General features: G+C 38.9%; 1 protein-coding gene across 1 annotated transcript in view; it reads right to left on the reverse strand.

The window, feature by feature from the left end:
• The window catches only part of LOC149248820 (protein RRP6-like 3), a 301,074-nt gene that overhangs the window by 132,835 nt on the left and 151,051 nt on the right, over positions 1 to 17,188 (reverse strand). The window contains exons 6-7 of the mRNA XM_089458557.1: positions 8,066 to 8,226; positions 7,896 to 7,955 (exon numbers count right to left, since the gene is read on the reverse strand). Of these exons, the coding sequence (XP_089314683.1) occupies positions 7,896 to 7,955; positions 8,066 to 8,226 (221 nt within the window). The remainder of the gene's footprint in view (positions 1 to 7,895; positions 7,956 to 8,065; positions 8,227 to 17,188) is intronic.

The following is a 17,188-nucleotide window of genomic DNA, read 5'->3' on the forward strand; positions in this document are numbered from 1 at the left end:
CCTATGCTTCTAATGGAGCCTTTCTAACTTAAGGAGATGATCTTGTTGCCTCCCAACCAACCCTTCTTCTCTTTCACAAAAATTGCAGACTTAGAGCAGCAGTAATGCAGCCCTAGTTCTTCGCACGTGTGAGGGAATACCCTTACAAGAATTATGTTAGACTTCTCATTTTCCCTTCGCTTGCATAGCCTTCTTCGACGCTTGAGTGAGAGGCCTTATAGGCCTAATGATCTAGCCCTGCCAACGAGATTATATGATTGTTATAGTGGTGTTGTTCTGACCGCAGGTAGGGCTTCCTTTCTTCGCACGTGTGACTGTAACAACCCTTTAACACTTTGGTTTTTCTTCCTCCTTTCTTCGCTGCACTAGAGGCTCCTTTCCTTCGCTCTTTTCTACCCTTTCCTTGTCCCTTCAATTCGCAGATTTCAAAGGCACTTGCTTGACGTTATAGTGGAGTGGACAGCCTCTATATATAGAGGATTGTCCCTCCTTTTAGGCCGACTTACTGTTTGTAGGCCAACTTGCCTTTTAAAATTCGAATTGCTTCTTTTGTAGCTTTCGTTGCATGGAGGAGACTTGTTGACTTTGCTTGGAGGTATTCTCTTGACTCTTAATACATAAACATACATGATGTAACATGCTCTTAAGGTCTTCAATCATTTTCTTTTGACTTCTTGACTCACCTATAGCACTTAACGTGTGCTATACCTATTTCAATGAGCCAAAAACTCATTGACATGTATTATAGAAATAATATTTCTTTTCTTGAATAAGTACAAATATCAAAAGTACATTTATGAAGATCGAACCTAGTTACATTTCCTTCAACACTCCCTCTTAACTAGGGAGGTATTCATAAAACACTACAAGGTGTTTGGCTATGTTCAATCTTGAAGAATTCACATAAGAGAAACTGGATTGGCAATCCATTTGTTATAGCATCATAATAACCAACATTGTTTTCACAGCAAGGCCTTGACTGACAACTCTATCACTCAACAGATCCAAGAAAAAATTTGGTGAGACCAATGACTTATAGACACCTTAGTCATTGTCTCTCAAGGTACATACCCACCCGGGGGTTCACTGTGTATGACCTTTTAGGACTATTCTTATCTTGGGTTCCCAACACTCAAAGAATATCAATCCTCTTGCCTACTCTTGTCTTGGATGCCCTACACATCCTTAAAGAGTATTGAATGCCAGATGATTACCCAATCCTCCCATTCTTTCTTACCAAGTGAAGACAAGAATGTTGTGTGACTTGTGTCTATCACTTCCTCTCAATTGAGGAAGACATGCCCAAGTATCCTCTGACAAGGTACTTGTCTAAGTTCCTTTGTAATTGGGAACTTGTTATAACTCCCTCTTAGCTAGGGACTTGTCCATTCATCAGCAACTTCTTCTTCATGGGTCTTCCAGCTGCTTGATCTCCTTCCTTCCTTTGATGTCATGAAGTCTTTGTTCGCACTTCTTCTTGGTAGGGCACCATCCATCGATCACTTCCCTTCTTGTTTTGTCATGTCATTGCTTCCTTTGTGGAAAGTGGCCTTCTTGTCATATATCAGGTTCTCTTGTCATCTAGTTATTTCTTGTCATCTTGTCTATGCTTCAAACTACTCTTCACATGGATGCTTCTTTGTACTTGCTTGTTCCCATGCTTTGATCTAGTAGCCCTTCATGACTTCATCCTAATATTGCTTCAACATTAAATGGTGCTTTTGTTGGATGGCTTCTTCATCATGACATCTTCGTAGAGTAGAATCAGTTATCTGCACCTTTCATATCTCCAAGGCCTTCATAGGTGTCAAGGGTCCTTTGATCTTTTTCTTCCTTTGTTAGAGTTGTCATGCCTTCTTTCAGGAGATGTCTTCAAAGTATCTTGTCAGATAGTGATTCTTGGTGATCATGGTGTTCTTCACATGCTTGATCTCTTTCTTCATTTGCTTCTTCTTGGATAGATTGGTCAACCACTTTCTACTCCTTGTGAGAGCACTTCTTCATTGCTTGCTTCTAGGACTAGTCAGCATTTCTTCTTCACTTGCTTCTTAGTCAGCAATCTTATACTCCTTATGTGAGTATTTTCTTTTGTTGACCTCGTCTTGATTCTCCTTTGATCATCTTAGCTTCATTTGGTTGTCCTTCATGTGACCCTTCTTGCTTCATCTTAGCTTGCCTACATATCATCCTTTTCTTGAATCCCATGAATGGGATTCCCAATGAGACATCTTCTTTTGTTTATGAATCTTCTTTTGAAGATTCCATCATAGGAGCTTGAAGACCCTTACCCTACAAATGTTTCTTTCCTTTTAATGATGGAGGTCTTCTAAGATTCTTAATCATGATCAATTTTCTTTCATTATGGATGAGGTCCTATTCTAGGTATGCTCCTTCTACATGAATATCTTGAGATATATTTACCATGCTCCTATATTCTAGAAGATATTTCTAAGCATGCATTTTGTTCTCATTTATAGATTCTCTTTCTACGTGAGTATCTAGAACTCTATGTACTTCATGGTTTTAGACTCTAGAAGATGTTTCTAGCCATGCAATTTTATTCTATTCCTACATGCTCCCATCCTACTCAAAACTTTGAAAGAAGACCTTAAGTAAAGGGTTTGACTTAGTCATAGTACAGATCCGGAGGATCTTCCTTCTTTTGCTTCTTTTCTTCTTCATTCACCTCTTGAGTCATGTGAGCTTCTTCCCTTTTTCTTTTGTTGTTGTCCTCCTTTAGTTTAGGACAATTCCTTTTGTAGTGTCCATATTCTTGGCATCCATAGCATTGGATTTTGGACATATCTTTGTTGTTTGTTCTTCGTGGACCAAATTTGCCAATTTTCCCTTTCTATTGGCCATGGTAGCAAATGCTTGCTCCTTTGATCCCACATCTTCCTTTGCTTTGAGTCTTATTTCCTCTATCTTGCATAGAGACCACATTTCACTTAGAGGGATGACTTCCTTCTTTGCATATATGCTTGATGTGAAGTTGCCCTAATCCTCAAGTAGAGCATTAAGTACTACAGTTGTCATTTCTCTGTCAGACATGACTTCCCCTAGCTCTTGAAGTTGATCCCTCATCTCAGAGATCTTCATGAAGTAGGGAGCTATTACTTCCTTTGATATCTTCATCTTGTACAACTCATTTCGAAGAGATATCACTTCTCCAACTGTGCTTACCGAGAATAGCTCTACTAGTTTATCATAGATTTCTTTTGATGTTTCAAGTTTGGAGACATAAGGAATGAGAGAGTCTTTGATGGATTCTATTAGAATCCTTTGAGCTCTTGTCTCATCCTTATTGTACTTGGCTAAGGCTTGAGTTTGTTCCTTAGCGAGAATAGTAACATTCCCTTTGATGTGTTCTAGGAGTTCATTCTCTTTGAGAAGTAAATCAATCTTCTTCTTCCATGCAAGAAAGTTATTGGTACCTGCCAATTTATTGTTTTCCTTGCAAAAAGACATTGATGTATATTCAGAATGGGACATATACTTGATAGATTTTGAGATGTAGTGGACTTGCTTTCTCCTTGAAGACTTGATGGATTGCCTTCCTTAGATCTTGATGTTCTTCAAGTTGCTTTCTCCAAGTGAACTAGCTTGATGATGAGATTTGCTTGATGACTTGTAGCTTGATGTAGGTTCTTCTTTGATTTGTTCTTCTTGTAGGTGCCTTTGTGCAAGGCTCTTCTTCTTGCTTTGTAGTCTTCCTTGATGAATGATAGAAGGTAGACCTTTGAAGTGATTGAGACTTCTTGGCTTCATGCTTCAACTTTTGTAGATTTCCTTTCTTGATGAGTGTTCTTGGGATGCCCTTTCCTTGATGTGTCACTTAGCACTAATACCATGTTGAAGAATCAAGGGCAATTAGGTGTAGTGTGATTCTTCGTGACTTGATAACAATTTGTGGAGTCTTTATACTTTTTCTTGTTAGCTTAAACTTCTTCTCCTTCTTATTAATTCATGTGTGAGTACTTCATCAAACTGCTACCAAAAACATAAGAACAAGAACACAAGATGTTGGCTCTCTGCCAGGGCCAAAACCTCTCTTCTCTTGAGAGGAAAACCCTTTAGTAAGTTTCTCTTATTGAAGCTTCTTATTGATCAATGCCAAACCCTAGACCCTTGACAAGAATATCCTCCAAGCACAAGTCAAACCCTATCAAGATTACTTCTTCTTGCAGCACTTTGTCCTCCTCCTTCCAGCACTTTGTATTTCTTCCTTCGACACTTCTTCCAGCAACTATAGAGACCTTGGATTGTATACTCTAGAATGACCTTCGACCTTTTCTTCCTTCGCTTGTGATGGAGCCTTTCTAACTTAAGGAGATGATCTTGTTGCCTCCCAACCGAGCCTTCTTCTCTTTCACAAATATTGCAGACTTAGAGCAGCAGTAATGCAGCCCTAGTTCTTCGCACATGTGAGGGAATACCCTCACAAGAATTATGTTAGACTTCTCCTTTTCCCTTCGCTTGCATAGCCTTCTTCCATGCTTGAGTGAGAGGCCTTATAGGCCTAATGATCTAGCCCAGCCAACGAGATTATATGATTGTTATAGTGGTGTTGTTCTGACCATCTTTGGGGATCCATAGAGTGTTGTCTACTATTGTGGAGGCCCATGGCTCTCAACGCACACCCTACATGTGCCAATGTAGCCCTCTAAAGGATTAGGACACCATATAGGGAGACCAAACCCAAGATGGAGACCATCTGCAATCCTGCATAACATCTAATCCATCCCCTAGCCTTCTAGTACAACAAGTCATTAGAGAAATTGAGTAAATGAACCTACCAATCATGGACTATAGGTGGGGACTTCATAATGGCCTTCCCTTCCATAATGGGCTTTGAGATGTGCACAATGTCTCCTAAACTCCAAATGGGGTTAACCAAGGATCCTATTAGGTGGTTTCTACTTCTAAAGGGGATAATATATTTAAGGTACATCCTTCAAAAGGTGGCGGCATGTGACAGATAGGTGAATAAAGTATGAGGTGAGAAGGGGCAGCCTTGGGCCACATGTTGGGGTACAAGGATAGCTAATAAAAGGGAAGCCCATACTTGGGTTTATAATGTATAGGAGGGAGCAATCGTGGTACATGAGGCGCCTCGACCTAGATTTTTCCACCCTTATTTATATGTCTTTTTCCTTTTTATGATTTTCTTTAATTAACTGCTCAGAGCTCAAGGGGTAAGAGCATGATGCATAAGATATAGCAGTGAATACCCCCTTTTAAGGTAGGGTGGTTCATTTCCGACCTGGGGTTGGGACAAATCATGGGTTCCTTTATGATGAAAGAGGTCCATAGAACTTGTAGGAACCAGGGTGATGGCCATGATGATGGGGTAGAGCTCATGTATTGTCTTTTGCCCACGTGCTAAATGTGTTTGTCCCGGCCATCTTTTGCATTTTGTGGTATATCTCCCTATTGAATGTGGCCAAATATGTTTTTATCTTTCTTTTTAGTTGCATCAACCTTCCAGCATCATTCTAAGCCATGACCCAAGATATGCACAAGGAAAAGGGGCGAGCTATGTGGACCCAATGGAGGAATGTGGACCCAGGTGGGAGAGATGATGAATGGGGTAATAATGAAGTGGAAAGGGGGCAATATAAGCGGATAAGGGAGCAGGACCGCGCAACCAAAATCGGGGTTTCCCATGAAATACCATCCCACGAGACTAGAATGCAAGGTTAAAACTTAATATCCAAAAGGGGTTTAGGGAACAAGATCACAGACCTAACCCATTCTTTCTGCCAAATCCCCACATTAATCCATGCCCAGGAGTGTCCATGATAAGCAAACTATAATACTCAATTACCAAATTACAAGGCATACCTTTAGGTTTGGGAGGCCCACCTTCAAACATACGATCATGGCAAATGGACGAGGAACCACATGGCTGGATTAGGTGGCGGAGAAATGGCACAATGAGCTAGATAGTGGCTACAAGGGGTTGCTGGCTACCGACTGAGGACCATCTTGGAGAGAAAAAAAAAATCTCCTAGGGATATCACCCACAAAATGGTGGGTAACACTACCCACACAATTTGAAACTTAATCATTGTTGGTTTATCCCATCTTCAAGTTTCCCATACTATCAAAATGGATCCAAGGCTTTGGCATATTTGCAATGGAAATGGACAGCTTCAAAAATTGAACATAAGGCACCAAAAACACAAGAAAATGGCATTAAACGCCAACTAGAAATAAAATAACAGTCGATTCATTTAAAAAATAAAACCTTAGAAAATTGGAATAGATTATTAGCAACGAAAAATGACAATAAGAGGATGGATGAAAAATTAAAATCAGGCTTGTCATCCCATTAGAAAATGGGAAAAAAAAACACTTACATTGTTTTATGAGCATGAAAATCAAGGGAAAATGAGAAAAAAAGGAAGCAAAATATAGGCAAGCAAGCAGACATAAATCTATGATTAAAAAAAAAGCATTAACACAGAGGGATTTAGATACATAACTGTGAATGGAAGATTCAACACTGGTTAGCAAATGAAATCGAATCCTTATTCCACTAAAAATCCTTCATGATTATGACAACGGTTGTTAAGCTATCTCTACAATAACTGATAATGAACACAAGCCCTCCTCCTTCCTCAACAGCCAACAAACACATATGAGGGCAAAAAACCCCCAAAAAAAAAAGTTAACCCCATGTCGGTTCCACCAGCCTGCGATGTTTCCTACCATGGCATGAAATTTCAGCAAAAATCGCAATTTTACGAACAGCACGTGACTTTTTTTAAAAGTAAAAACGTCCTGATATTTAGTCACACCACACGGTTTTTAAAAAAGCAAAAAAATTGCAAATATCTGAAGCCAATTTTCCGACAGCCGGAAAAAACCGACATTTTTTTTAGACATCGGCGATTTTTCACCAATGTTATCAACACTCGTTCAAACTAGGGTTAGGGTTTGACACAGTCAAACCTAGTGTTTCTTGCTTGTGCCCAGATACAATGTATCTTCCCTTGTCTGTTATTCAATAAAAGAGGTGAACAGTGCACCACCAGGGTGGTTGGCAAGTTTGAGATTTGAGACTTTTGCAATGTGATCTTATTCTTTATAATTAGTAGAATAGAGGAGCTGTTTTGAGAATTCGGATCTGCATTTTATGTTCATATTATCAGTAGTATGTGTGTGTAAGTTAAACCACCCTATATCTGTTATTTTGATAGCTGTTTTCAGCTTTAAGCTATCTAGGATTTAGATTAAATTCCTGAGTGCAGAATCTGCTAATCATGGTCTGATTTTCAACAGTTTGTTAATTGTGCTTTATGTTACAATGTACATGAAACTTCTATGTTATACATCTCTAATCTGTTAGATATTATTATTAACTAACCATGTATTAGGGATTATAAAAGCATGTGCAGTATATTAGCCTTTAACCAAAAGAACAAACCCTGTACTGGAAAAACTGTCTGAAATTTCATAAAAACTATGTAGAGAAAATCAAGTACTAATTATTAGTTAATCATGGACAGATAGATATGCACAATTAGGAATTACAGAAGATATCATCATTGCTCGAACTGAATGATAAGTTCAGAACTATGGAATAGGAAAGCAATATAATGTTCCTTTTTTAACCGATGCTGTTGACGTCCAACATGCATGGAAAGTGGATAGCTTCACTATAAGACGAAAATACCAAATAATTGCAGATAATTGTGTAAGCATCTCCTCAATAGGTTATTTGAGTTGTTAATTTCCTTTTTGTGTAACATACCCATAAATCACATCCATCTTTATGTTTTATACCACCCACAATAACTTTACCAAAAAAACTTGTCTGTCAATATTAAATAATATGTAAGCTGCAAGTAGAGAGTTGGCAAAAGTTGATTACTGGGATAATAACTTACCACAGAATCTCTCCACACGCACAGCTTCCTCACAAGCTGCCCAAATCTACCATCTTTCAACTGATATAAATAGAAAAGAAAAAGAAAAAAATAGCTCATTGATTTAAACAGCATAAAATTACTTTAAATAAGACATATAATGGAGTAAAACACCACAAATTGGAACTTACTATGGACTCTCTAGATTTACTAGAACTTGTTCCTTGACTACTATAATAGCGTGACAATATAGATGCAGCAGCAGCTTGCCCTGAAGAAGCCCCCTCCTTCTCATACAATTGAAGTGTGATAAGATTAGAACGTCGCACAGTCTCCTCAAACAAGTTTGACCCTACACAGTCAGTGCAATCAGTTTAAAATCTTTGTTCACTTGCAGTATTTTGAAACTTCAACAACTAGATCAGATCTGAAGTAACATTAGGATGCACTGAAACTAAGCATCATTCTGACAAGAAACTTATTCAAACAGGAAAGGTCTAGCCAATGTGGAAAAAGTCGAAGTCGGGATTAATTCGGCAAGGGTCCAAAAGTTGAAAAACTCGTCAAAGTCGGGAGTTTTTTGAAAAAGTCGGCAAAAAGTCGGCAAAATTAAAAAAACACAAAATTATTCATTTTTAAATTTTTTTTAACATCTAGAGTATCCACAACATCAAATAAATGCATTTCCACATAAACATGTAAAGAAAGCTAATATATAATATGTATATGAAGTCTAATGCTACATCACATATCAAAATAGTGAATCAACTCCTGAATTTTGAGTCCTGTCCGAGTCTCAACTCTCAAGAGTCAAAATATCAACAAAAAATATAATAAATGTATATCATGAGTCATCTAAAAGTCATCAAGTAATCAGTCACTGAGATCCTCTTCCCCTTTTAATTTTTGTTTCCGCTAATTGTATTAAGAAATAAGTCATGCATTTATTCAGTAGATTGTAATCTGCTTGGGTAATAAGGTGTCAGGTGGTAGGTCCAATGAAAATTAACAGTGAGTATCACAGTAGATGTGAAAATTAACGCTTGGTGAATCCAAGCTGCTTATTTTCTGAGAAAACAGTAGATGTCAGATTATTAACCTAGCCTTGGCATCTATTATTCAAAAACTCTTGGAGGTAAAATCCACTTCTGATACATAACCTTTCCCCACATTTACAGGGAATTCACCACTAAAGAAGATTCCCTTTCAAAACGTGCTCTCATTGCAGGAAGGATCTTTGCTATCACAAGATTTCATAGGTACTTTGTTCCTGTCTGAAAAATGGGTTCTTTTTTGAGGCACTGGTTTTGTTTTTTCTGGACAGGTTGTTGCTATTTGATCTTCATGGCCTCCTCTTTGTTGTTTCTCCTGGAAGCATTCAACAACTATAACAATGTTTTTGATGGTGTGGGGTTCTTTCTACGGAAGACTGTTGTATGCCTATCCTTTTGGTACTTTTGTAATCTTTTGAAGGGGCAATGGCTGTTAGAGTCTGGATCACTGAAAGCCTGGAGGCTTAGCCAATGTATACTTTGCTTTCTAACTAGAAATATGAAGTATTAAGATTTGTTTTTCCTTGGAAAACAAAAACATATCTTAACCTCAAAACTAACAGATTACAAATGAGACTGCTATGCTCGCAAGAAGTATGACAAAAAAATACAATGCAATAACTTGAAAATGCATGGATGGAAGCTTCAATTTACAGTTTTTTCACCTTTGTGGCCTCTTTATCCGCGGCCTGGGAAGGGAGGAAGACTTTTTGGGTCGACTCCCGAAGACTTTTTGGGTCGACTCCCGATTAAATCGGGAGTATAAGGAAAAAATCGCGATTTTTTCCTTTGTGAAAAAGTCGCCAAAAAGTCGGGGGATTAAATCTTTTAGTTCAAAAAATCGCGTTTTTAGGATTAAATCGGGATTTTTTGCAGACTTTTTCGACACTGGGTCTAGCTTCTCATGAGCATCCAGTAACTTTTTCTCTAATAAAGAAATGTCACTCGTTAACCTTTTATTATTACATTGAGAAATATCAAGCTTGAATAACAACATTTTTGAGTATGATGTTGCATCAGAATTAGATTTTTGTGTCGACGTTTCAAGTCTATAACAAGACTCATCGTCAGGACAAAAGCCAAGGAGAAGAGCGGGGCAGATGGATAACAACATTTTTCTTATTAAACAAAAATATTTGAAGCTAGCTAGTCCCTTATCACCTTGCAAGGTAGCAATGATAAAAGCTCAACAAAATTTTACATTTCTAGCTAAAGATATTTAAAAATTAAAAGTATGATGCCCCTTTGGAACCCCTCCTAGGACCCCTGCTAGATTGAGCAGTAACATTTTTAGCGCTATTGCCAGGCACACGAGACGTGTGTCATGTTCCCCATACAACAATATTGACTTATCATTCTTGGCGACTCCGTTGGAGGAACAAAGCCCTAGTTCCTCATTGAACCTTAACGTCAATGCTTGTAGGGTGAAGCAAGCATCTCTCAAGGCAACCTTCGAATTCACCCCGGCAACTCTCATAGCATATATATTTAAAAATCAAAGTTCATTGTTTATCAAAAAACTTCATGAGTGATTCCCTACTTTAGATATCACATGCATCCCTGGATACCCAAATGGCTTGGATAGAAGACTTATGCAAAATGTGCCACAATTTGATGGCAATCCAAGTACAGCAGTTGATCACATAGCAAAATTCATTAGGCATGCTTCCGATGTGAATGTGATTCACTTATATAACCTCATCGAGTTATTTATTATATATTTGGGATATGAACATCGGGGCTGGCTTGATTCATGTGAGCCTGAAATAATTTCATCTTTAATCGAATTGATCAACAAATTCTTGAAGTATAAGGGGCCAAAATTCCAATCTAATGAAGCTACTTGTCAAAGCCTAGAGGTAGCCCTCCAACGTGCAGGTCTCACTAGTCAAGATGGAGAGGTTGGAGAGGACCTTTGCAATCTAGATGATGAACAGGAAGATGGGTCCTCCCTGGGTCCACATGATGAAAATGGTGATAAAGATGATTTTGAGAACACGTGATGGGGAAGATGAGTCTATGAAAAGTGAAGTTGAGGTTGACCTCACTTTTCCCAAAGATATTATTTCTGATGATCCTCTTTTTGAGAACCTTGGGGAAAGTGATCCCATTAGTCCCTTGAAAGGTGACATTAAAGATTATTTCCGTATTGAAAAGGGGAAATGGGAAATAGTTGGTCCTCAATTTGATAGTGCTCCCATTTATGACACCGATAAGGAGGAAGAAGTTGAGATTGGTATTCCCTTTCTCTCGAGCATTACTTATAATGGCATATCTATCGATGACCTTGAGGAGGAGGATCATTATTTTCCCTTGCATTAAAGAGGGAAGTTAGAAGCAATTGACTCTCCTTTTGGGAAAGACCTTATTTATGGTACTAATGATGAAGATATCGATAGGGCCCTTGTTTCTCCCCACCTTCCTGGTAATTTTGGGAGTGCATTCAAGTGACTTGTGGACCATTCCCTTGGTACTAGTGAGCCTTTGGAAAATCATCTTAAGGAAAGGGAGCCCGTTAAATATGATACTTCACTTCCCCCACCTTCTTTCTTTCTCGTTCATCATTTTGAGCCATTCCCTCATCCCTTTTCATATGATCTCAAATGACCACGAGTCTTCTCCTTATTTTGAGGATGATCCTAAGGAAAAGCCACTCATTAGATGTATCCCCCCTTCCCAAGCATACCCTCATAATTATGAGCACATAATGATTGCCCCTATCCAGCATGGCCATTTTATCGAGCAACATATTTGTTGTGCTCCTCCATCTAGTCAGTGTTGAAAAGTGTAACTAGGTTCAGTCTTCATAATGACATGTGCAATTGTGATTTTATGTAATTAACGAAAAGAAGAAAACAAAATTATTTTTGTAGTACTTGAATCATGGGTTTCATGATCAAGGAATTTTATTTTAACATTCCCATTGTGAACCTTTAGGTTTTGTCATCTAGTCATAAAAGTCCAAGAGAGTCAATGTCATGCTAAGTAACCTGACATGGGGATTCAGGATTCGTTGGATACGGGGATTTGAGTGTCGGATTCGGATACGTTGACCCCCCAGAGCAGGACACATTATATATTATTTTATTAAAAAAAAATATATATATATATATATATATATTAAAAATTAGATATTTCTTACACAAATTCTCATTAATAATACAAATTCATTGATTTCAAACATAGATCTTCATCTAGATGTAAGTTTTATTGTTTATAAAGTAAGTTAGTAACATTATAGCATGCATAGTACATACAAAATTCAAATATATGTCACATAAATGATAAATCAATGAATCATAAATTCTAAATTCATAAATGATAAATTATAATACATATTCAATTCATCCATGATCCAATAGGAGAAAGACAAGATAGTGATATAAAGACACTAACAACTGTAGTTTTCTCATTAAGTCATCAAAATCAAAATGTGTTACATAGGTAGTGCAATGCCAATGGCAAATAGAAATAGAAAATACAAAACAACTACAGGTATACAAGCCTCAAGGCAGTATGTAGCCCATGACTCATGAGTCATCAATCCTCATAGTCATCATCAAAATCAGCATCACTGTCCTCATCATGGTCACCACTGCTCTCCTCTGCATCCTCCTCCTCCCCTGTATCCATAGTCGTCTTTGCATCTGCTGGTGTGGAGGATGACCCCTCTACAGTATCACCATCATCAAATTTAACAGGCTCTAGCACTGGATCATTAAGATCCATGTTGGCCAATGCCAACTCAACACTGTTGTCCAAACCCATATCATTGGGAAAGACATCCCACATCTTTGTCTTTCCCTTCAGCCACTCTCCCCTCTACCTGTAAATAAGACGAAGGTCGGTGTGCACATACACCATTGTCTTTGCCCTGGACTGCTCAAGCCTACTCTTCTTAACACTATACAAATTCCCATATGTGCTCCAATTCCTCTCGCAACAAGAGGATGAAGTCACCTGTGATAGGAGCCTCATGGCTAACTGTTGTAGAGGAGGGCTTGTTGCCCCATGATTTGCCCACCAAGAATAGGGCTTCTTAGCCTCCCTATCTCTAATCACATCATATCCTGCAAATCGACTAGTGCCAGTGGAAAACTATGCAAAGGCATCCTCCACCTCATCAAGCAATGCTCTATCCTGAAAAACCCACCTGAATGCATCTTTACTCCCCTGTGAGATTTCACCATCCATGTGAGGAGGAATCTACAGGAAGGTCCACCATTCAGCCACTCATGGCTATAGTATTTTGGGTTCAATGAGTGAGCCAAACAATTGTGAAAGTGTGCAATTCTTGTCCCATCTGCTGACAAGAATATCCTGTATAGTACCACAGAAGGCCTCTAGTGATGTCTCGTACTCGGGGCACTCACTCTGTAGAATAATGCTCCTCACAGACTCAATCATGGAACCCCATCCCTCATAAACCTCTCCTAGGATGGGTTTGTCTGTATCTGCAAATCAAAGCAAAGAAATGATAGGGTCCATGATCTAAATAACTAGATCTACCCTCTCCCACCAAGCATCATCTAGCACTGTGTCCTTCACTCTTTTAGAGGCTAGTTGATCTGTCTTTCTCCAAAAAGACCAAAACTCTGAAATAACCATGGCCCCAAGAGCAATCTTGACCTCTCTCAACCTCTTCAACATGATGAATGAAGAGGCAAATCGTGTATCAGCAATCTTCAACAATGATAGATTGTTGTACTCCTTGTAGATAGTGAGGGCATTTGTATAATTTTGCACAAAGTTACGGACATGTTGTGCATCCTCTATAATGTTACCAATCCAAAGCACATAAGAAGCAATGGTTTTCAGTGCTAAGTTCAATGAATGGACAATGCAAGGTGTCCAAAACACTTGTGGATATTTAGCTTCCACAATCATGCCAGCAGCCTTGCAAACAGGTGGATTATCTGTAATGATTTGCACACAAAAATCAACACCTACATCTTCAATAACTTTAACAAACAACTCACCCATAAATTGTGCATCCTTGTATTCTCCAAGTGTATCCACTGCTTTCAAGAAAACTGGACCATTCAAGGAAGACACCATGAAGTTGATGAGTGGGTGTCATGTTGGATCTGTCCATCCATCAGAAACAATGCTAACCCCAGATGTTGGCCATGATGCTTTAATAGGCTCAAGCATTTTTTGCACCTCATTTTTTGCCTTCGTCAACAATGTGGTTCTAAGCTTCTCTAACCAGGAGCCACATACCATGATGGAGACCCGTGAGTTAGAGCTTGACACATCTCAATAAATAGAGGTGAGCGTGCAACATTAAAGGATATGAAGTTTTGATAGAAGAAAAAGGCAATGGTGAGATCAAGCTCTTCCCGTTTCTCTTTTTGAAAAATCTTGTCCATTGGACCAAGTGAAATTGCCTTTCTTTTTGCTGCTTGTCCCCCAATAGAACTCTCAAATGGAAATTTAGTGGTGCCTTTCCTCAAAAATGGAAGGGGGTCATCATTCTTGGTTTTTTTTTTTTTTATTTTGCGACCACATTTGCCATACCAACAGTCAACTCATTTTGCATTTATTTCCTCTTTTGTAAAGGAACTTGTGTACAAGCTCCAACTCCACAACCCGGTGTAACCAACAAATGGCCTTTCACACGAAAATATGTGCTTTTAAAAGTACTGTGGCAAAAGTTGCATCTCCAATTCACATTGCCTCCTCCCTTCCCCTTGTTGCTTGGCTCATCCTCTCTTGTGACATATTTCCACAAGGGATATTTCTCAATGTTACCTTTAGAAGGAAGTCTTCCCTCAACATTACTTGCAGCAGACTTTGATGATATTAGGGGAGGAGGGGCATCTCTAATGGGGACATTCTTCCCCTTCCTTTGCCCCCTACCTGCTGCCCTTGATTGACCCATGAATACTGTAAAAAAATAAACAAAACATGCACAAATTTGTAAAAGAAATGCATATACAAACTGTCGTAATACAAATACAAAAATAGACAGGAAATGCACTTACCTGTTGCTCGAGTCTCCTTGAAAACCCTCCAAACCGTTGCCTCCTTGCTCCAAACTTCTAACAGCAAACCCACAGCTCACTTCTTGCAAAAGGAATGACACAAAATGATAAAGAAAATGAGCAAGTTCGCCCTTTTATTGGCCCGCGGGTCCCGATTTGCCGGATTCGTGTCCGGATTTCGTGACACGTTGTGTCCGAATGGGACACGATCTGAATTCAATCGTGTCCCATTCGGACACGATTTAGGGTGAATCGAATCCGATTCACAGGATTTGGACACGTGGCCAAAAAAGAACGAATCTAGTTTCAAAGACGTCATGTATAAAGGACCCTTCTTGGACATATTATATTTGTATATGAATCAATGAAAATGTCAAATAGCCCTCCAAGACCAAGCTCAAGCATCTACTTCAAGTTGGCCTTAAATGAAATAATGATATTGCTCCAACGGTCATGTCGGCTCACCCATTGCTAAAGTTGGCTTATTATGGAGGCTCCAACAACTATAAATAGGCAACTCGGCCTCATTTCAGAGCAGAGAATTTCGGTCAAGCAAGTTTGAAATCAAGGTGTGCAAAGATCACTTAGAAGAGAACCTAATCATTAGCGAAGAACGGAGAGAAGGAGAGTGAAGTCTTTGGCATCATTTGGATTTGTTTTAAGGTCACTTTAATCTCACACGTGCGAAGTAAAGGGACTGTCTATCGCAAAAAAGGCCGAAGTTTTGCAAACCTATTGGAAGGTTAAGTCAAGGAGGAAGCAAGGATGCCTCTCAAGCCGAGTTGACAAGAAAGTAGCCTCCATCTAAAGCAAAGGAAATCAAGCTTACAATCTTGAAGATTCACGCGTGCTAGGGTTTCTAAAGGAAGTCGAGAATTGCAAGAAGTCGAAGTCTAAGGAGTAGTAGAGAATTGTAGGAAGCCGAAGTCTAAGGAGCAACAGAGAAGGAAGGAAGAATTAGCAGTTTGATCATCGTTGACTCAAGGAAGGAAAGGGTCAAGCTAAGAAGCCTTGTGTCTTGGCCTTGGAGTGGCAAATAGATCAAGGGTCTTGGTCTTGGTATTCGTCAATTGAAGTCTCTATAAGAAGAAGAATTTGTTCAAGTTTTCCTCTCATTTGAGAGAGGTTTTGGCCCTAGCTGATAGCCTATATTCTATGTCTCTTGTCTCTTTATGGTTTATGCATTGGTAGTTGTTTAATGAAGAATAACACTATAATGATATAAGTAAAAGAAGATCCTAATCTAAGAAGTAAAAAGAATTCAGAAGCAGTTATTAATAAAAGAGAAATCACTTAACCTTGATGCCCTGTATTTCTCAACACCCAGCCCCTTTCCTTTCCCATCATGAATTTGTGGCATCCACAAAGCATAACAATTATTGTGATAGGGAGTTTTTGAGTTTGGTCATTCATTATTCCATCCTGTGCTTAGAAGAAAGGCTTTGAACCTCCAAGCTAGGGTCCTTCCCCTGATCCAGGACTCCTTTCTATATTATGTGGATATCATATTTTCCCACCTCCCTTCCGCATCATCCTCCATGTGGTTGTTTCTGTGTTGGCTTTTGGACTTATTGCATGAGTAATCATATGGGCAAGAATTCTTATATTGATCTAATGATATGTTGGTTGCATTGGTTGTATGATTATACTTAGCATTTGAATAATGTAACCATGTGTGTTAGGGTAAGATGCATTGCATATTGATTTTTGCATTTGAATTAACATCATGATATATTATCATGCTAGAGTAAGTGCATTTAGAATAGAAATGCATCTAGAATAAATTTTATTTCTTGTTGGTTTTATGGCCTAACATAAGCATGGGTGATCACAAGACACCACAAAAATGATGTTGCCCCATGTGCTTAGTCTTTGATGTGCAAGTAACAGGTCTACAGTCCCAAGAGATTGTTGGTGTTCTCATGACCTCCTCGTTTGAGTACGTTCGTGCACTCTACTGAGAGCTCATGTCCCAATTGGAGCCAAATGTTTCCCAACACTTGTGGGCGACACCCTTAGGAGAATTTTTTTCTCCTAGAAGGTCCTCAACCGGCAACCAACAACCCCTTGCAGCCACCAGATAGTTTGATGTGCCACCATCTTCACCACCTAAGCCAATCGATGTGCTCCCTCGCCCATGTGTTATGATCGTATCTTTAAAGATGGGCTTTCCAAACTCAAAGGTATGGCTTACATTATGTAGTTGGGTATCTTTGCTTACTTATCATGGACACTCCTGGACATGGATTAGTGGGGGGATTTGGTGGAAAGAATG

The sequence above is a fragment of the Pinus tabuliformis genome, chromosome 7 (genome assembly GCF_031772625.1).
Source record: "Pinus tabuliformis cultivar Carrire ecotype Pingquan chromosome 7, CPIR1, whole genome shotgun sequence".
In the NCBI taxonomy this organism is placed as follows: domain Eukaryota; kingdom Viridiplantae; phylum Streptophyta; class Pinopsida; order Pinales; family Pinaceae; genus Pinus; species Pinus tabuliformis.